The following is a 21,382-nucleotide window of genomic DNA, read 5'->3' on the forward strand; positions in this document are numbered from 1 at the left end:
ACCAAACCACAAAGGAAATGTTTATCTGCAAGATGCCAATAAAAAAAAAGAGGATGCTGGCCACCGAGAGTGTATTCTTTTTAAGGCTTGTGCGTTGCAAAATATGTACACAAACACACACACACCCCTCCTTAGTTTTTGCTACCCCTGAGGACAGACCTTTGGATAAGAACACATTTGGTGGGACCACAACAGCTGCATTCTACCTGCCCCGGAATTCATTCAAGGAGCAGGCCTGGGGCTTCTCCGTCGTCACTGTTATGGCCTCAAATGAAAGCCTTGTCACCCAGGCGGAGGTGGGAAGGCACTGGAGCGCAGCAGCGAGGAGAGCATCCGAATTCCCTCCTCTGTTGCTGATTGGTTGAAAACCAGCAGGCAGCAGCCAGCCCCCTGCGGCTCGACTCGCCATTTGCTGCGAAGAGGTGGCAGTCAGGGCGGGCCGAGGCTGCGGCGCTCCTTCCAGCTCTACGCTGCCGCCGCGGTCCTGTTGCGCTGCCGCCGCTGCAGCCGCCGCCTGGGTCGCCGTGGTCCGCGCTTCTGCGTGGGGACTGCTTCCCCGGCTCCGGGCGCAGACACCATGGTGAGTGCTCTCAGCCGGGTCAGGCTGGATCGTCGCGTCGCGCCGGGCCTGGCTGCTCCAGGGAACCGGCCGCACCACCGGAGACGGGCGCAGGGGCCGGGGAGCGCCCCGAAGGGCGCGGGAGCAGCCTCGCTGTTTGCCTGCGTCCGGGGTAGGGGAGGTGGGAGAGTGGCCAGTCGCTGCGGGGGCGGTAGGTGATTTGCTTCGTAGGGGGTCGGCCGCGCCGCACCGCGTCGCCGTTTCCCGAGCTCGGGAAGGGGACGTGCGGCCGAGGCGCGGGGGCTTCTCGGCTCGGGCGGCCTCACTGGTGGGAGAGGTTGAGCGCCGGCGGCGGGGGAGGTGCCGGGACCGTGTCCCCTCCGCCGCGCTTTCCCGGATGCCCAGCCGGCCTCGGAGCAGTGACAGGTGAGCGGGGTAAGAGGTGGCATGGGGGTGGGGCGGATGGTGACTGAGAGGATGTGTTCTTGATTGGGGCGGGGGTTGCGCCCCTCTCATGCCCCTCTGTAGCACCGAGTACCCCGAATAGAGCGGAACCAGGGGGTGGGGTCCAAGGTTACACCAGCGCAGTGGCAGCAGATGCAGCAGCCTCGCCCTCAAGCCCTTTCCCACCTACAGCTGGTTCCTGACGCTCAGGTCTCCCCCTGTCCCCGCAGTACGGATTCGTGAATCACGCGCTGGAGCTGCTGGTGATCCGCAATTACGGCCCGGAGGTGTGGGAAGACATCAAGTAAGTGACTGGCTCCTCGAGCTCCCGCCCGGCGCTGGCCCCCGCGCCTCGCTTCGTCCTCCGCTCCCTGCTCGGTGGCGGGCGCGCATCCTCGGAGATGCCTCCGCCCGCCGCCCGCGGCTGCGGCTGCGCTCCCACGCTCCGGCGCGCGGACCCGGAGAGGAGGGGCGGCCGGGGCGGGGCCGCGAGGGCGAGAGCCGGGAGAAGCAGCCCCTGGGGTCACCGCGGCCTCCCGCCCCGGCCCGAGCGTGGGAACGCGCTGCCAGCTCCCGGGCGGCTCCCAGGCTCTGCAGGCCGGCGGCTCCCACGCGGAGAGGGGCCGGGGGACCACAAAGGCCTCCGCGACGTTCAGGCTCCCAGAGGCCTGAGAAACAAGCGGAAGACCTTGGCTCGTTTATAATTTACACACCATGCGGGCACATAAAACAGTTAAGCCTTTTCGGTATGCTAAAGCTCGCTTCTCTTGAGACTATTTCTTGAGCTACTGTGAATCAAGCGCATTTATTCATCTGTAATAAAGTGAAATTGGAATGTTTTCCCTTTCATTTTTCCAAAATACCACCCCCCCCCTTTTTTTTGGTTTCTCCGATGATGAAGGCTGTCAGTTGCAGGAGGGCGTCGTAGATTCAGTCTAGAGCTGTGAGCCCAGTTCTCTGGATGTGAACGGAAATACCACAGCCACCTGAGAGTTTAAGCCTGTTGGAATGGTGGGTCATCTCGGTGGGCACATTGAGGATTTCAGTCTTAACAAAGTTCTCTCTTTTTTTTCTCTCTCACTCTGGTGAAATTTGCATTTAACTTGTATAGCTGACCACAACCAACTAGCTACACCAAAACCAGACATATGGATTTTCATATTGGAACAACAATCTAATTCCTCTGTCCCATTCACAGGGAGGTAGAGGGAGTGGTTACCTGGGTGGGCAGAGGAGAACACATGGTTATTATTTACTCATTTCCGGTACTCCCTGATTTCATTTTGTTGTATCAAGTAGGTGGTACTTGCATGCTAATTTTTATTAAATACATTGCAGTAATTAGCAGTCAACTCCAACAGGCCTTATTTGCAATTACATGATATTGATTTCTTATAAATGTCGATTTCCATGAAAATGACCAGGGTTAAATATGAAGCACTAGAATGCAATTTTTCCTTCCCTTGAGTCTGTATCATTAAGCATTGTTTCATGTTCCGTGAGCCATTTGTGTTACCCACAGGGCACATCTACATGTTATAAAGAGAAGTGTGTGGTTGAATCAAATGAGAATCCAGGCACTAAAGTTTACTTTGGGATTTGGATTTTCTGTCCACCTTATTAATACCTTCATAATTTTTATTTTGCTTGGTAGACGGAGTTAAAGAGAAGGCAGACATCAAGAGCAGGATTTTAAACAGTGTAACAAGTATAGGATTATTCTTAAGTGATTTTCTTTGTGAATTTATGAAAGCATCAGGCATATCCCCCACATGATGTTTTTTCATCCGTAGGTGGAGATTCCCAAATTTCCCGGTGGATATTCTATGACAATGAATATGTTTAGAATTTTGAGAGCACAATAAAAGATGACTATATGGTTAAATAGTCATTATCTAGTTTAACCAGATTTAGAATGTGTATCCTACCCATCATGGATTTAGATCACTGTTGAATACAGAGATGAAAAATTATACTGCATAGAGAAATGTATCAGAAATTTAAAAAAAATTAAATTGTCAGGTGATTTGTTTGTATGGGCCGTATTTTCCCCAGAGAGGGTCAAATATCTAAAAATATACAAATTCCACTGATGTAAGAACTGAATGCCAAATCACACTAAGGATATTGTTACATTCTACTTTAAAAAACAATTTATTAATTTTTAATTAAACAATATCTTTTAACTCACTAATTTATCTTTAAGTAGCTTTGAACAGTATTCTTAATGTGTTCAAGTGCTAATAATTTAAATCATTCAAAACATATTTTTTTTTCTGGTACAAATCACATGAGTCTTTTTCTTATAAAATTACCTCAGGATTATGTGTCCCTGCAAGGGAAAGATTTAGTTAAACTAGTGTTTGTAATCTGGGTGTTAATTTTGTTTCTTTTTTGTCTAAGCATCCCTTTTGGTGGAGCCCATCTTGTCTCGGGTACAGTTTAGTATCTGGACTAGAGAACATTGTTCAGCTTTCTGCATTGAAGGGAGTAAAGCAGCTCATTGGTTTCCAACCTGGTCAGTACCCCAGAGGGATTACTACATGCTCCCTGGAAGAGTGCTTGCTTAGCACAGCAGAGAGATGCTCAATGCCTGGGCTCAGGAGAGAAGAAATTGGAGGAGTTTAATTTTAAAATGCTCCTTGGAAGATTTTGATCCCTCCTCTCAACCTCATCCTCTACTCTAGGAAGGACCACTGCAGTCAATGGTCCAAGACACTTTCAGTTTTAACTTTTTATAAAAAACTAAATATATGAAAAACATTTTTTATTTTGTTTCAAGTACCAAACTCCCATCTTCCTTTTTAATCTGTCTAAGTTGATGTTTATAAAATTTTATATAATACTTTTTTGGTTTAGTAGGAAGTGACCATCCATCCTTCATGATGAAAGGATGCCAAACATTTAATGACAAATAAAACCTAAGTAACAGATTCCAGACAGAAAATTGTAAGTGGATAAGAGCCAAAAATTCTTCATTGTAATGTCAGTATCCGCTTACACTCTCACCAACAATATAACCATTTTGTAAGAGCTTTAAATTCCTCTTTTTAAGAAAAAGAAAAATTTCTAGACCAAAGCTTGGCAAACTGTCTCTTAAAGGGTCAAATAGTCAATATTTTAGGTGCTGCAGGCCATGAGTCAAATCGAGGATATTATGTAGGTACCTATATAACTATTAAAATTTAACCATTTAAAGATGTAAAAACCATTCTTTGCTCCTGGACCAGACAAAAACAGGTGGTGGGCTGGATTGACCCATCGGCTGCAGTTTGCCAACCTCTGATCTAGACCATAATACATGCAGAAAAGCAAAAGAGACCTTGAATCTACTTCAAATCTTGTTTTGTTGGATTCCTTTCAATTTTCAGATGGTCCTTCCTAGAAGCCATGGTTCTTAAGTGATAAGAAAAATCAATCATCATTTCAGAAAAAACTCAAAGTCAGGATAAACACATTAGAAAAGCACGTAAATACTTGATTTAATCATCTCTGTTATCCTCCCATCAGCCCTGGCAAAACTCATCGTTGCATCGAACTACTGCATTCCACTTTAGATTTTCTAACTTCACTGGAACATAAAGATGGATTCAAAAAGCAAAAAACCTAAGATGATTAAAAGTCTGTTAAAAACAAACAAACAAACAAAACACCTTCCTGAAAACTAATTATTTTGCCTGGAGTTGAGCAGGTTAAGGAACAAATTAAAAATAGATTTGAAATTCCAAAGGGCTGCACAGTGTATTCAGTAGCCCTCCTGTTTTAAGATCTGAGAGAAACGTTGGAATCAAAATTTTGGTATGAGATTTGAAAATGATGTAATGACACTCTTAGTTGGTAAACATTGGAGTAAATCCCTCTAGAAGGCTGTCAATCATCTTCCCCGAGTAAAGAATACATAGATGTTTACCATGGTTTTATCTGATATACCTGTAGCAGGGAAGCACACTTTTTCTTTGATTGATTTATTCCCTCTTTCTTTCTCTAGGTAGGCTTACTTTTAATGAGCATAGTCTAGTGTTTAAGGCAGTGAGAATAGAAAAGTGAATGCTATACTCCTTGCTTTCAAATGAAGTCTAGAGATACAGGATATTTTTCATCATATTATTTCTTGATTTTTCTGTCTGTAAAATATGGAAACATTTGACTCTTGGATAGTATATTCTTCTCTTCCAGTTTTGAAATTAATGTATCTAGTTGCATTTGCTAATCAGGAATTAATCATTATGGTTCATATAAGCAAATGCTTTGGTATAAGCTAGTTATGTGACTTTCCCAGTTGCCTAAACTTTCCAAGCCTCAACTTCATAAGGAAAAAATAACACCTGCCTTATAGGGTTGTTGTAATACATTGAAAAATATCTGTAAACTGCTTAACATGGTTCTTAAAATATAGTTACTTAATAAATGGAGTAGCTATTATTAATTTTACTCTAGAATCCAAGTTTTTCAACTTTTCTCTTTCCCAGCTCACCTGAAAGATAGGAATCTCTCCTTTCAATGACAATAGCCCGTTGAAGTCTACATACTACCCCAGTGTAAATGCTCCCTCATCACTCTGGGATAACTTCATTGTCATTTTCCACTTTTTGCTCCTTTATCCATTCTGTGCATCTGGTACCAGAACTATGAATTTGATTTGCGTCTTAGACTCTTCTTTCCTTCTTGCTCTTAGCACTTGTCCTGCGCTACTAACAGCCCCCAGCTAGGCTCTCTGTGTCCCACTTCTCTCCATTCTGCAGATTATGGGAAAACTATTACTTCCATTATTCTGTTTTTCCAGTCAAGTTCTATTTTGGAATCAATCTTACATTATATTCTTCTAGTCCTAAATTCCTATGTGTTGTTTAAAAAATGCAGCATATGCTCTTTGTATTCGTCTCATCAAAACAAATTAAAACAAAACAGTGTACCACATTTTACCATATTTTTATCAGATTTTCATATTCACGAGGCTCTATAATTCTATACCTTTCTGTAGCCTTGCTCAAGTAGGTTTTATAATATCAACGGTACTTGATATTATAAAAACTGTTTAAAATTTGCGAAGTCCTTTCCTCCCTGTAATTTCACGTGAGTGCTACAACACCCATTTGAAATGAGAAAGGCTTTCTAGCTCCAGCTTTTCCCCACGTTTCTAGAGATATAATTGACACATGACATTGTGTAAGTTTAAGGTGTACAATGTGTTGATTAGATACATTTATAAATTGCAAAATGATTACCATCACAGTATTAGCTACCACCTCCATCCTGTCCCACAGTTACCAATTCTTTTTTGTGGTGAGAATATTTAAGATCTACCCCCTTAGCAACATCAAGTATATGATACAGTATTATTAGCTATAACCACCATGCTGTACATTAGATCCTCAGACTTGTTAATTTTGTACCTGGTTGTCTGTATGCTTTGAGCAATATCTCCCCCTTTCCCCCACCCCCCAACCCCTGGTAACCACCACTCTACCCTCTGTTTCTCTGAATTTTGTCCTTTTTAGATTCCACATATAAGCTCAATGATTTTTTGTTTGTTTGTTTTTTTATGATAAAGCTGAGTTTCCAAGAGGTTAAATGACTGTCCTAGGGAATTATCCACAGAAAGATGAAGCGTCAAAACTCCAACCTTGCTCTTCTGGTGCCAGGTTTACTACTTCTTTTAAGTTAGAATGGGAGCTAATGTAGTATACATACCAAAATGAAACTATATTAATTTTTTTACCTAGAAACTTCCTCAGCACAAATAAACAAATTAATATACAGATTGAAAAATAGGCTAACTAGATAATTGTTAAGATCAGGACCTTTTTCTGTAGAAAGATCTGCCTGTTAGCCTGCAAGATAGAGGAAAGCACAGTATGTTAGTTGATAAGCTCACTAACACTTGAAGCTATTTCTCCAGGTGGAGCTAGATGTCCCATGTAAACTCCTTCACATCCCTACCAGTGAGCTCTTTGCATAGAGCTCTCCCAGAACATGGACCATGTCTGATGAGCAGCATGGCGCCTGGGTGATAAACCAGGTCATAGCCTTATCTCAGGGTTTTTCTTTAATGATCTGAAGTATCCCCCAAAAATCAAGCTGGAACTTTGTTTTCCCTGAATTCTGCAATCTTTGAGAATTAAAAAAAACGTAAAAGCATATTATTTAATTAGGTGTGTCAGAGAGGGAGCTTTGCACATTAAAATGAGCATAGAGGAGAAATCAGGAAATCTGTCTTCTCCCTCTTAACATACCCAGACCTGGTTATGGCAAACATTAACTAGACATTGGGGCCGGTAGCAAGGAACAATGTCCTTTCTACTCTGTCACCTCTCTCCAGAATAAGGGACTCGAGCAAATGTTTCTCTTCAATGTGTTGGAAAGCGATAGTTATGGCTCAATACTGCGCAGACATCAACAGGAAAACCCACTTAAAGAAATCTGCATCACTGGGCCAATTCAGAGGGTGACTTTCAGACAATGTGATTACTTGCTGCTTCTCTGTTGGCTCCTTTGCCTCTTTGTTTGTTAAAGAGGAAACAGCTGGGAAAGGGGGTCTTTGTTTAGGTCTAGCAAAATGGAGCCCCTTTTTCTATATCAGAAGATATTGAGGTTAAAGAAATTTCTATTCCAAGTAAAAGGTAAACGTTCTGAAGTATTTATTGTATCTCTTTGGTACTGTGGCTTTGGTTTTATTGCATGTTCTGATCTACTTGCCCTTCATTGTTGAATCATGAAATATTAAATTGTTGCTTTATTGAAATTCTTTATGCTCAATCTTCAAATCACCCAAACATGAGAACCATTCAGTCCACATGTCCGCTTGCTCTCAGCACTCCAGCCTCACGGGCCAGTTTTCAGTTCCTGAACCACGCTGAGGTTTATATGTGTCAGGATAACTCCTGTGCTTAGAAGGGTCTCCTTTTCTTCACTCTCCCCACCCCCTCCCATAAATGTAAATAAGTCTCAGCTTTGAGATGGCCAAACAAATGTTACTTGTTAAGGGAAAACTTTTCTCACCTCCAAAACTGTATTTTTCCTTCATAGTACGTGCAAGAGTTTATAATTATGTATTTCTATTATTATTTAATTAATGCCTATCTTGTCTGACTAGACTCTAGTTTCTAGAACTATTGCCTAGGAGAAAGCCTCTCTCTTTCTCTCTCCCCCAACTCCATATATATATGAATTATCTTCCACATTTTACTTTCCAGAGAATAGAGCATATGTATATTCATCACAGATATTTTTTTTTCTGTAACCAGGATTTGTTATGTCAAAATGGTGACGTCTTCAACTCCTCTTTAATAAAATATAAGCTCTGTTGAAATGGGCATTTGTTATATCAGCAAAGGCAGAAGATTTAGCAATAAATTATAGCATCTCCTTTTGGAAGGGTCAGAGTTCATACTTGGATATAATGAAAGGATTAAGAGCACTGTTGTTGAATTACCAATTTCATATACCAAAAGACAGTTATGGGATTAGATTCAGGATAAGATTGAATCCTTTAGCAAGTGTCTAAAAGGCAGGTGTGTGTGGTACTGTTTAAAGTCAGTCTCATAGACGTAGATAAATATTTGCAATGCTGAAATTAAATTTAAAAACCGATGAGAATGCTCACCATGTCATTCAATGTTGAATATATATTCAAAAATATATATATATAATCAAAATATATGTATATTTATGTATGTGGAACGCTTACCATATGGTTCCATAGTCACACTCCTAAATGCTTTATATTCATTATCTCACCTAATCCTCACAACCACCATAGAAAATAGAGTCGCTCTTTACTCTCATTTTATAAATAAGGGAACTGAGGCTTTAAGACTTTAAAACCCTGCTTCAGACCACTCAGCTATTAATCCTCAGAGCAGGGATTTGAATATAGGTAGGCTTGTAATGATCCTATTGTGTGCTCTCCCCCAAAGAGAAGGACCTATGACCTTCTCTTTTCCAAAGACAACCAATTTAGTGTGGACACAACGTATTTGTGCTTTAGTACTACCCATTTTTGTTTTTGTTCTCCTGGAATATTCAAGCACTTGTACAGGTGATTTTGGCTGTCATATTTTTAAAGGTGGTTTTATTCACCAACCAGGACATCTACTACAGAAAATCAGACTCATAAATTTTGAGCCTCTTATTTATTTTTAGAAGAAGAGCTGTGACTCGGTGTGCTCACAAGGCGGGTTGATGAAGTGCACACACAAGGATCTAAGTGAATTCATTTGTCTGATGAAGCTACTGAAATTGGCTCATATGAAATGTCTGTGGATGTGTCTTCAGAATTCGGGCAGTTACTAATGAGACTGTCTCCTGGCAAGTTGGACACAGTCAGAAAAAAATGCAATTATGTATCAAGAGTGATGTTACTTTGCCTAAATCCGTGTCACTCATGAGAGCGTTTACTGTTACAGTTTATAGTACTTGGATGAGTGAACACACTGACTTGAAAGAATTGACCTTTATCGACTGGAAGAGGGTCCAAGCAGGAAGCCATGGCTGCATTTATGGGGCCTGTCTCTCCCCTCGGCAGCTCCCTCAAACTAGAGTCTCCCCTTTGGAGATTCAGACTTATCAGGAATCACTGGATTGGACTATTGAAAATTGAGAGGCCATTAATGCCTTACAACCACTCAGAAAAAAGCAAACAGATTTTTTTAATTTTTCAGTTTTTATATATAGTTATCTGTGTTTTATGGTGGAAGATTTTAATTTTAATAATAGTTGGGGACAACCTAGCATTTATGATGTCCTGGCAGCTCATTAAAAATGGACCATCTTAGGATTTATTGTCAAGATGACATCTACATACTGTCTTTTAATACAACATGTGCTGTGATAATGGTTTTTAAAGGATCAGTACCCTGTTGAGCTGTCATTGGTCAGGCTGATTTCTGGATGTGTGCCAACCTTTCCTGCCTGAGATCAGACCTTATTTTGAGACTCCATATTCAAGATGCCTGCATTCAGGCTCTCCCATTTCAGAACAACTCTTTTCATACCTCCACGGGAGACTTCTTTACCTAAAAGCCAGCAGTCCTTGCAATATACTAAAATTAATTGAAAAAAATGGATAATAGCAGGAACTCAGTGTCAGAATAGGAACTCAGTTTTTGTACATTCACATTTTGTAGTTAAGGAAGTTCTCCTTAAGTATGCAGTTATGAGAAATGCTGCCTGGATGTTTCTGACAAATTATATACCTAGCTTTTAAAAAATAAATAGCAAAAAAATTCCTAAGTTTGAAAACAAACAATGGACTTTTGCCAGTAATGTTTGATTGTTTGATTTTTTTAGTAAGGAGTTTGGAAACACATAGGGGAAATATATTTAATTAATTCATTCACTTCTTTTAAAACATGCACACATTTGTTGAGCACACGCCCTGTTTCAGGCCCTTGAGTTAGGCACTAGTGATTAAAAAAAACAAAACACAAAAACCAAAACCACAAAACCACGGAACACCACCATAACACAAATACCTGCAACCCTTTTGGGGAAAGGTAATTAATATAAATAAATGATCAGTTTAAATTCCAACAAATAAGCATCTCTAAAAGTAAGTGGGAAATTAATTGCTACTGGGAAAATTCTTCATGTGTATACCTACTCAATATTTAAACACTCATTGTGGCTACAAATACATAGAATATGATTATTTCTCATTTTGTCCCCAGATGAGAGTTTGGTCTTTATTTTCTAAAATTCTTTGGGGAGATAGAACTTGTTTTTGGCTATTTGAATTAATAAATTCTATCCACTAATCAACACATTAGGTGCACCTTTAGTTTAATTATTTTGATGCTAAGTAAAAATTCCCTAAGATTTTGTTGCATTCCTCTTTCCCTCTTCTTCCGCTCGCCATTTCCTCTTCCTCTTCCTACCCCTCCTCCTTCATCTTTTTTCTCAACTACTGGGCTAGTCCCGATTAGACGTACTGGGCCTTAAGTGTGTGAGAAGCACATTCTAAGCCCTTTGCATAGATTAATTCTGCCAGTCAGCACGACTCCAGGTAAGTACTGCTGTCACTCAATTTTTCAGATGAGGAAACTGAAAAACCAGGAGGTGAACTTGCTCGAGCTTAGTGCAGCTGCACATGGGATTAGCTTAGTTGCTTCTTTTGCACACTCTGTGAGGAAAGACGACGACTTATGATATGGATGAAGCCAAGTGAGTTTGTCTCTGTCTAGGTCTACTTGTTAGCCAAAGAAAGTGCCCTTTTGCCTCATCCAACCTCATTTAGGCCAATGTACCGATAATCTCTCTAAATATTTATACTGTCTGCTGACCTCTCTCATTGAGTAATGCACCACAGAGAAAAATTTAATGCTTGACTGAAACACAGTTATTGAGTACATAGGTGAAGATAACATGAACTACTGCAACTCATACTATTTGGAAATAGTGGAAGACTATATCCATTTGGGGTTATCCAAGGGATTTTAAAAATAATAATAACAGAAAGCAACAGAATGTAATAACACAAACTAGGATATATGATGATAGTTCTATTGGTTGCCATTTGATAGACGAGCACTAATGAATACATTTTACTCCAGTTTACCAACGGCTTCATATGATATTTGTTGTCATCTAAAAGTTATTGAAAAGAAAGTGTGTCCAAAGTCTTTCATTTTGGGGAACATTTTAAATTGTTTCTTAAAGGAGCTTGTGGTTTTCCTCACATGTAAATTAATTATAATTTAAATGATTGGGAATTGCATAATTGCTTTGTGTGATGCAACAATTTAAACAAAGTAGACTCTCAAAAAATATATTCCAAGGGGCCGGCCCAGTGGTGTAGTGGTTAACTTCGATCGCTCTGCTTCGGCAACCCAGGGTTCACAGGTTCGGATCCCAGGTGTGGACCTATGCACCACTTGTCAAGCCATGCTGTGGCAGGCGTCCCACATATAAAGTAGAGGAAGATGGGCAGAGATGTTAGCCCAGGGCCAATCCTCCTCAGCAAAAAGAGGGGGATTGGCAACAGATGTTAGCCCAGGGCTAATCTTCCTCACCAAAAAAAAAAAAAAAAATATATATATATATATATATATATATATATATATATTTTCCAAAAGAATGAGCTAGTCTAGAAAATTTGATTAGTATACTTGGCTGAATTTAGATAATTTAAGCACAAAAGAAACTCTACATATAAAGAAAATAGATCTTAAATTTTGTTAGAAATGTTATATCTATGTAGTTGATTCATCCTTTGCTTTTAAGAAAAAAGCTTGAAAGTTATGACAAAGTGGGGGATGGAGAATTATGAGATAATATTATCTGAATTATGTAAATTGTTTATGTAATCTGCATATTAGCTTATTTCCCAACTTTTCTTACATTTGCTAGTCATCCTCTGAGATTTCAGGTAGACAGTAAAAAAATATCTTCAAACTAAGGAGAGAAGAAAGAGCATAATATTGGAAGGGAGGCCATTAAAGGTTGCCATTAAAGGTAAAGAATCATGGCAGATAGATCTGGAAGATATATCTGAGAGGTTGCTATTATCATATCTCTGCACTCTCTGGAGGCTAAAACATTTGACAGCATGAAGTATGAACAAAATATAAATTTATCTAGAAGTTAGAAGAAAATAGTATTGAGAATTGAGACATACTGAGAAAGCTTTATTATCTTAAAATTTCTACTAGCTTCAATGGCCATATTGCCTGAAATTAATTCGTTTGGATATTACTCCTTTTGCACAGTAAATTCTCCTATTCAGTTTAATATGTTAAACCAATTCTCACTAAAGTGTTTGTAATATCTCCAATTAGCTTTTCCCCTGAAAAGAGAAGAAGATGAAGAGTGGGCTACAGAAAGAAGGGAAATGGGTCCAGAAAGATTAGGTCATAGAAATAAGTTTTGCCTCTTGAAGTCTTTGCTCAGATAGGTGGTAACTTCTCTGGGAAGCCTCCCATGATCACTGTATTTCATATTGCATCCCCCCCTTTCTCCTACATCCCTACTCTCATCTCTTTATCCTCATCTGCTTTCTTTTGTAGCATTAGACACCTTGTAATAGTTTATAAAATTTGAGTATATATTATGTTTATTGCTTATTGCTTGTTTCTGCCATCTAAAATGTAAGCTTTATGAGGACAGGGATCTTTATCTATTTCGGTCATTGATATTCTAATAAAGTGCTTAGAAAAGTGCCTGGGCCATAATAGGTGCTCAAATATTTATGGCAAAACTCCTCCCTCAGGGGAAAAAAAAAGAGTAATTAAAGGGCGACTCTAAGTTCGCAAAGATTTCTAAGATAAATGTAAATAAGGAATCCTAAGTCTTTTGAATAATTCATTGAAATTCAGTGTGAAATTTTAAAGAGAAGATGGTTATTTCCTTTTCTGTACTACTGTTTAATTTATATTTCATCCTCCCTCCAGGGAGCATGTTGGGCTGATTATTTCAGGAAGTAAAGCTTAAAAGATAAGGGAGTTTATTTTATAAAAATGTGAGAAAGGAAAGAAGGAATGCACTGACTCATGGTTAGGGGATTTCTAGAGAAATAGCCATTCCTCCGTTTAATGCAGAGGGACTGTATATTCTGTTTGTATCTCATTCACTTAACAGTTGTTATGAATTGGTGAGTGTTTTCGAGAAACTGAGTTTATTACAGAAATTTATATCATTTGATTTATCCCAGTTGGAAGAAAGAGAATAGGGCACAGTGAGAACGTTAATTAATTTACACTTTATTATATATTTAATTAAATTTTATTTAAATTTTATTAGATTGCCCTAAATCAGAGACTTCAAAATTTCAACCTGTAGACCAATGTAGTTTCGTATAAAATATTAGTGACAAAATGAGAAAAATTAGGCTATCCATATTCTTCAAATCAGCAATTCCATTTCTAGGAATTTTTTCTATTTTTACATAGAAATATAATTATTAGCTACAAAGACATTCATCACAACATTATGTATACTTGTGAAAAAAATAAAAGCAATCTGAATATCTACTAAAACTTCAATATGTTTGTACAATGCAATTTTATGCAGTCCAAGTATAAAAATATACTTGTTGACATGAAAAGACGTCCATCAAATGCTAAGTCAAAAAAGGAGGTTTTAGGGGCCAGCCCTATGGTGTAGTGGTTAAGTTCGTGTGCTCCACTCCAGTGGCCTGGGGTTTGCAGGTTCGGATCCCAGGCGTGGACCTACACACCGCTCATCAAGCCATGCTATGGTGTCGACCCACTACAAAATAGAGGAAGATGGGCACAGGTGTTAGCTCAGGGCTAATCTTCCTTAGCGGGAAAAAAAGGAGGTTTTAAAGCAGTATGATCTGGTGTGTGTTATATATGCAAGAATATTCAAACATAAACCAAAAGCAGTGGTTATCTCAAAAGAGTGGAGGATTTTTTTTAAGTTTTTCCTTTCTCATATTTTATATTTTTATACAATTAGAAATTAGAATTAATAAGATATAGCATTTATCAAAAGATAAGTTAGTGTTTGTGTATTATATCTTCATAATTTTGAGATATTTCACTGACTTGGCATTAAAAAGACAAGGTGGTGAACGTATATTTCTTTCATTTAATAGCTGTGTATGTTCAACAAAAGAGAGAATTTTATGTCTTATATATAGCTCTTCAATTTTTTAAAGACCACATGGGAAGTACTGTGGTCATTAGTAACATGTATAATGCTTCAGCAGCTTAGAACATACTTTTGCACACTGTATCTCTTTAGAGTTGTGGAAGGTGGGTTATATTATTGCTCCTGTTTTAGAAAAGAGGGGTTTTAATGCTCGTGTGCTTTATGTGATTTGCCCAAGTTCATTCAGCTAGTAAATTCTGGGCTCTGAAATTCAGATCTCCTTGCCTACCTTGTTACCTCTCTGATCCTTTCCCTTACAGCTAGCTACTCTGACCCTGCCTCCGTTCCAGCCACACTGGCCTCTGCTGTTCCTCCAACCCCAGGCTGCTTCCACCTAGGTCTTTGCACCTGCTCTCCCCTCTGCCCAGAACACACTTCCCCAGATTGCCCATGGCTTACTCCCAGAGCTCCTTCAGACTTGACTCAATTGCCAGCTTCTCAGCGAGGCTTCCCCGCTGCTGTTCTGGAGCTCCCTACCCCCCTTCTCTGCTTTATTTTTCTCCAAACTATTTACCATTATATATATTACTTATTGGTTTTATGCTTCATCTGTCTCCCCTCATACATATGTTCCAAGAGGTCAGGTCAGATATTTTTGTTTCTTTTACTAAACGCTGTAGCCCTAATGCCTAGACCAATGCTTGGCACATATAGAGACTCAACAAATATTTGCTAACTGTTTATTAAACTGAAACATTTCTTGATTATGTTTAATATCAGGTATTGTATTGGGCGTTAGAGTTCTATATAAATGTTAGTCTTGCTAAAATATACTTAACTATGTCATTTTAATTTCAGGAGGGGGATGTGAAATAATTTCTTAATCACTAAACGTTTAGGTACGTGACATTGATTTCAACAAATTTGCCAAAAACAAATCTTATTTAGGGTACAAAACCATTGTTTATACAATCATTATGGCTATAGTAGCTATTCTTTTATTTCAGTTTTTTCCCGCATCTCTCTCTCACTTTTGTTTTCCAGAAAAGAGGCACAATTAGATGAAGAAGGGCAGTTTCTTGTCAGAATAATATATGATGATTCTAAAACTTATGATTTGGTTGCTGCTGCAAGCAAAGTCCTCAGTAAGTTAAATGTGACTTTCGTTCTTTGGCTAAGTTACACATAGAAGCCCAAAGGAATGCCTGGTCCAAGATAACATTGTATAGTTTTACAGGTTGTGCACTGCACAACCCTGATGTGGAGGACATTCACATACAACGTTAGACTCAGGCTATGCTGAGTCCTATTTTTCCTTTTAAAGCTCTTTAGAGAAAGGAGGAGCTCTCTGCCCCTCCCCACAAAAAGCCATGCATGGAGAAGGAAAAAAATTATTGATAATATAATAATAACTTCAGTTACAGTGCCAACAACGCAGTAATTAAAAATGTATAGTATGCAGAAAATATTTATTCACAAATTTATTTTGCAATCATGTTTTATTAGCTGTTGGTAAAAGAAAAAGGAAACTGAGATCTATATCAGATAAAGCTCATGCAAAGAAAGCAAAGTTCAAAAAAAACCTTCATGGAAAAAAGTTGTTCTCAAAGTCGTATCCCTTATTCTCATAGTGCCTGGTTTATAACGAGGCTACAGTGTGGATGGAATGGAAACAAGCTTTTTAGCTTTGCCAAATAGAATTAGAGGAGCAAACACTATCTATTGCAGAATACAAGAATTAAAAAAAAAAGAATGGTAAATTCCTAATAATAAGAAGAAAAATGTCCGGCCCCATTAGTAATCAAAATTGAAACAAACATGAAATATCTTTTTTTCATATAAATTTGGCAATTAAAAAAAGTAAGTATCTGGTTAGTAAAGGGTAGAGTTAAAGGGGAAACCATACACATTTTTAATCTGATAGGAAATTAAGACAACTTTTTTGGAAAATTATTTTGCATTGTCAAAGTCTTTTAAGAAATGTTCAAATGCTTTAGTAATTTTTTCTAAAGAAATTATTAGATTTCTTTGATTAAGATTTATGTATGTTTTTATTTCTGAGTTACTTATATTATGAAAAATTGGAACAGCCTACATTTTTCATTTCCATAAATAAGTTGTTGCATCCCTATGTTGAATAAGATGGGATTAAAATTGATATTACAGAAAAAAATCTAAAAATTTTAGGAAATATTAATAATTGGATATTTAAAAAAGCGGGATATTAGGATATGTACTATATGAAACCACCTTATTAATTATATATACTTATATAAAGAAAACTATTTATACCAAAATATTGTCAAGTGCGTTCTTGATAATTTTCAAAATCTTTCTGTATTTTTCAGGAAAAATAAATAATACATTAAATATATGTTTTAAAAAGCTCAAAATGAATTAAATAGTTTGTCATAGAAGCTGAGAAACTGACTTACTTATAAGTACAAATTTACACTGTTAACATGTTAATATGTTGTCCTCTCAGATTTCATTGTCTTGTCCCTGCCAGAATTGTTTCCTGTGATCTGTATTCACTCTGCACACAAATTGAGGATATTTAAAATTTTTTTACTGTGCACTTATCTTCATTCTTCCCATTAACAATATTCCACCTATAATATGTTTTTTGTTCTTGTTGTTCTCTCAAACTTATAAAATAGATCTCAATGCTGGAGAAATCCTCCAAATGTTTGGGAAGATGTTTTTTGTCTTTTGTCAAGAATCTGGTTATGATACAATCTTGCGCGTCCTGGGATCTAACGTCAGAGAATTTCTACAGGTAAGCAATTTGAGGTGCTGTAGTTAAATGGTCTGAGTTTGTGATTCTTAAATATAAGCTCTAGAATACTCCTGTTCAGCATGTTGATGCCAGTGTCTTGCTGCTGAAATGGAATCACAGTGACTTGTTTTTGATTCACATGAAATAATAGTTATTGGGTGGTCTTGGATACATTTTAGCATTTTTGCTTCATACTTTTTCCTTAACTTTTGGTTGCTGATGCTGAATATGCAAGTTGTACATTAATGTCTTCTGAAAAACTCAACATGGCCTATTGCGACCTGTTCAACTGCCTTTTTATAAATGGTTCTGTGTGCTAGTAGTTGTCCTTTTATGTTTTAGATGCATACCATGGTCTCGCTTTCTATTTGAAAGGTATTCCTAACTTGTATAGCATAATTAAATAGTATTTCAGTATCTAGGACGTTCTACCCAGAGCTCGTTGTTTAGGAGAAAGTATCATGGGTTTCAGGTGCTCTGCCATCAAAACAAATCTGAGAACCATTGCGCCAAGTAACATATTAATTAATCTACTATAGAAAGGAAAATAGGAGACCTTCCCAAGTCAGTTTCAGGTGAAGTGCAAGATAAATAATGTCACCAAAGGCATTTGTCTTCTATTCTTGTTAACATTACCTTAAAAGTTTTTACTAGTAAATTACACATTAGATGAGAGGCTATTTCTGGATTGACTGTCCTATTTTAAGCACTAGGATTTGTGAGACCCCCTTTTTGAAATGTGTTAACATTGAAAATTATGTGGTTGTTTGTAAAGGATATTTCTAAACCGGCTGCTGAAAGCAGCCAGATCTTGCTGGAAAATGATGTCACTGCAATACTAGCTGAACCAAAGCCCAGTTTTGAGGGAATGTAAACTACTTTCAGTCCAGCTGCGTTATTGATTTAACAGCCAAAATAAGAACTTTAGTGTTTAATCAAAATGTCTGTTGTTTACATAGTGACATTTTTCTTATAAACTTAAACCAGTGTTAAATCAAGATGGAAACCGGTTTGCTATCCCCTGCCATGGATTTACCAAACTACTGGTGTCAAAAAAAAGCTGCCACTTCCAAATGAGGTAGCTGCCAGGAGGTATATAAATTAAGCTTTAACAGGCTCTATTTCGGTGAATTATTTTAAATGGATTAGAGTTTGATATTTAAGAGTATTTTGGGATTTTGGAGTTTTGAATACATATTCCATTTTTAATACTTTGTAGACTCCTGTCACCTTATCAGCAAAGTTTCAACTCGCAGTTCCTCTTTCTTAATTATAAGTTTCTCTCTCAATGGCTACATGTACGTAACAAAGCAAGTACTCAAAGGGATTTACAAATTTTTTTTTTTTAACCTTTACTCGTGCCAATCTCAATGGCACAGTAAGAGAGCAAGCAGTCTCTTGTGCGTTTCTCTATGTTCTAGAGCTGCGCTATCTAGTAGGATAGCCGCTAGCCACGTGTGGCTACTAAGCATTTGAAATGTGATGTGCTGTGTGTAAAACACACGCCAGATTTCAAAGACAGTACAAAAAGAATGCCAAAATAGCTCATAAATATTTTATATTGATTACATGTGGAAGTTATAATATTTTGGATATATTGAATTGTATAAAATATGTCATTAAATTAATTTCACCTGTTTTTTTTGTTTGTTTGTTTCCTTTTTTTAGCATGGCTACCAGAAAATTTAACATTACATATGTGATTAGTATTTGTGGCTTGCTTTAATGGCTTTTATTGCCTCCTATTTCCGTTGGACAGCGTTATTTTAAATAGTTCTAAGTCCTTTTACTTCAAAGTCAATAGGCAGCTTTAGTTAACATATCTTTAAGTTACATACAGTTTTATTTTATTTTTCTTTCAGTGTGAGGGTGAACAATGAAGAAACTAGAAAGTTATACTACTATGAAGTTTTCATCAATATTGTACATTTTTGATCTAATTCTTTTTTTTCCTGATTTTGAAATTGCATATCCTAAGAGCAAATTGAATGTATTAAAATATTGCTTTTCTTTAAAGTAGATATGTAATGATTAGGCTAACCACGTAGAAATTAAATGGACTTTTTTTCTATATAAGTGATTATAAATAAAGCAACTGATTTTCATAAATTGTGTTAAGATCCTAACTCACATATAAAAATTGACATTTGTCGTTGCATAAATTAATAAAACATTCTTTGTGGTAGACGTCAACCCTTCACTAAAGATTGAGATACACTGGGCCTTGTTTTAAAGAGAGTTTAAAGACTTTTCTTTCTCTTTCACCCCCAATTTTAACCAATCACCAAATCCTTACGGTCTATTTCCTAAACACTGAATTTTGAGAATTCTACCACTTTTCTTCATTTTCCCTATACTTCCCTGGGAGAGTCTGCCATTATCTAGAGGTTGGATAGTTTCCCTCCCTCTCTTCATGACTCCTGCAATCTCTTCTCCTGTCTGTAACTCTAGTGATTTTTCTAAAATGCGAATATATCTCATCATATCATTTCTTGCTTAAACCCTGCAGTGACTCCCCATTGGTCATTGGAAAATGTTGAAAATAATTAAAACAATTGAAACTAGTTGCATCCTCTAGCCATCCTTCCTCTTCCTTTCCCCCAGCCCAGCCAAACAGAACTTCTTTTAGAATCTTTTTTTTTTAATCTTCCTCTCCTATCCTCTGAGCCTTTGCACCTGCTCTTCCCTTTGTCTGGAGCACTGTTCCTGCTCCTGTCACCTGGATAAATCTTATTTATCCTGCTGGTCAAATTACTTCTTCCAGAAAGTCTCCACTCCTCTTTCCAATCTCTACCCTATCTGAGTCAGGGTAATTCGCATTTCTCACGTTTTCATAATACACTCTGTTTTCTCAGCTACGGTTGTTCTCACCCTATATTATCATTTCCTGTTTGTTGGGCTGGAATGTAAACTTCATGAAACCAGAGACCATGCATAATGTCTTAATGATGATATCTCCTCTGATGCAATTTGTGTATCTGGGAATGAATGAATATATATATATATTTTTTTTTATTAATGAAGATTTGTTGTTTGTATAAAAATAGGAAGCAGATAAACCAATCGCTCAAGATTAATTCTTTTATTAAGGATAACAAAAACCTATTTTGAGTGAGACTATATAACTTTATTTGGAGATGAATCATAGTTGGAAATATAGAAGAATAGACAGACACACTAGAGTAATTTTCTTTTCCTGTGGACATGGCAAATTAGTGTTTATTAGTTAATTTACAAGTTATGTTATTGTATCTGTTGAAACTTTTTAAATGTTCATCCTAGTATTTCCATTTGAAGCTCTCAGGGAAAAATAAAATAGCTGCTGAAATCATAACCCAAGAAATCATTTGACCATTGCGTTAGACTGGGGAGTTCTGATCACTCATTGTTCCAAGGAGGACTTCCTTGGAAGTTCTCTCTCCCCAGCCTCTCAGTTGAATACATTATTAAGAATGGCTCTCTATTAAATATACATATTTTTGCTTTCCTTGAAATAATTTTTAAAAGTTTTCTGAGTACCAGGCACAGCATATAATAGGCAATCAAAAGAGAGTCTTTGAATGATAGAATTAGTTAATTCTAAATTCTGTGTATATAGGGCCGGCCCCGTGGCTTAGCGGTTGAGTGCGCGTGCTCCGCTGCTGGCGGCCTGGGTTGGGATCCCGGACGCGCGCCGACGCACCGCTTCTCTGGCCATGCTGGGGCCGCGTCCCACATGCAGCGGCTAGAAGGATGTGCAGCTATGACATACAACTATCTACTGGGGCTTTGGGGGAAAAATAAATAAATAAAATTATTAAATTCTATGTATATATATATTTTATTTTGTCCAGGCTATTTTATTGAGATAATATTTCTGTCCTTTACAGAAATTTTATATTCAAGGACATACTGTATAGATACTGTATGTAGTTTAGTTCAAGAAAAATAATTGGTTTTCACATGAATTTTTTCATTTCCTTTGATTAATCAATTTGAACAATTTAACAATTTTAACTATTTAAATAGTGGACAGCCCCCCTTTGGAAGGCTTGCTACAAATATCAAATTCA

At 37.8% G+C, this 21,382-nt stretch overlaps 1 protein-coding gene across 1 annotated transcript in view; it reads left to right on the top strand.

Annotated features, from left to right (window-relative positions):
- Nucleotides 1-496: 496 nt before the first annotated feature.
- The window catches only part of GUCY1B1 (guanylate cyclase 1 soluble subunit beta 1), a 45,478-nt gene continuing 24,592 nt past the window's right edge, over nucleotides 497-21,382 (top strand). Inside the window, exons 1-4 of the mRNA XM_058550245.1 lie at nucleotides 497-580; nucleotides 1,234-1,307; nucleotides 15,596-15,696; nucleotides 17,212-17,330. Of these exons, the coding sequence (XP_058406228.1) occupies nucleotides 578-580; nucleotides 1,234-1,307; nucleotides 15,596-15,696; nucleotides 17,212-17,330 (297 nt within the window). The 5' untranslated portion in view covers nucleotides 497-577. The remainder of the gene's footprint in view (nucleotides 581-1,233; nucleotides 1,308-15,595; nucleotides 15,697-17,211; nucleotides 17,331-21,382) is intronic.

This window comes from Diceros bicornis, chromosome 11 (assembly GCF_020826845.1).
Source record: "Diceros bicornis minor isolate mBicDic1 chromosome 11, mDicBic1.mat.cur, whole genome shotgun sequence".
Lineage (NCBI taxonomy): Eukaryota > Metazoa > Chordata > Mammalia > Perissodactyla > Rhinocerotidae > Diceros > Diceros bicornis.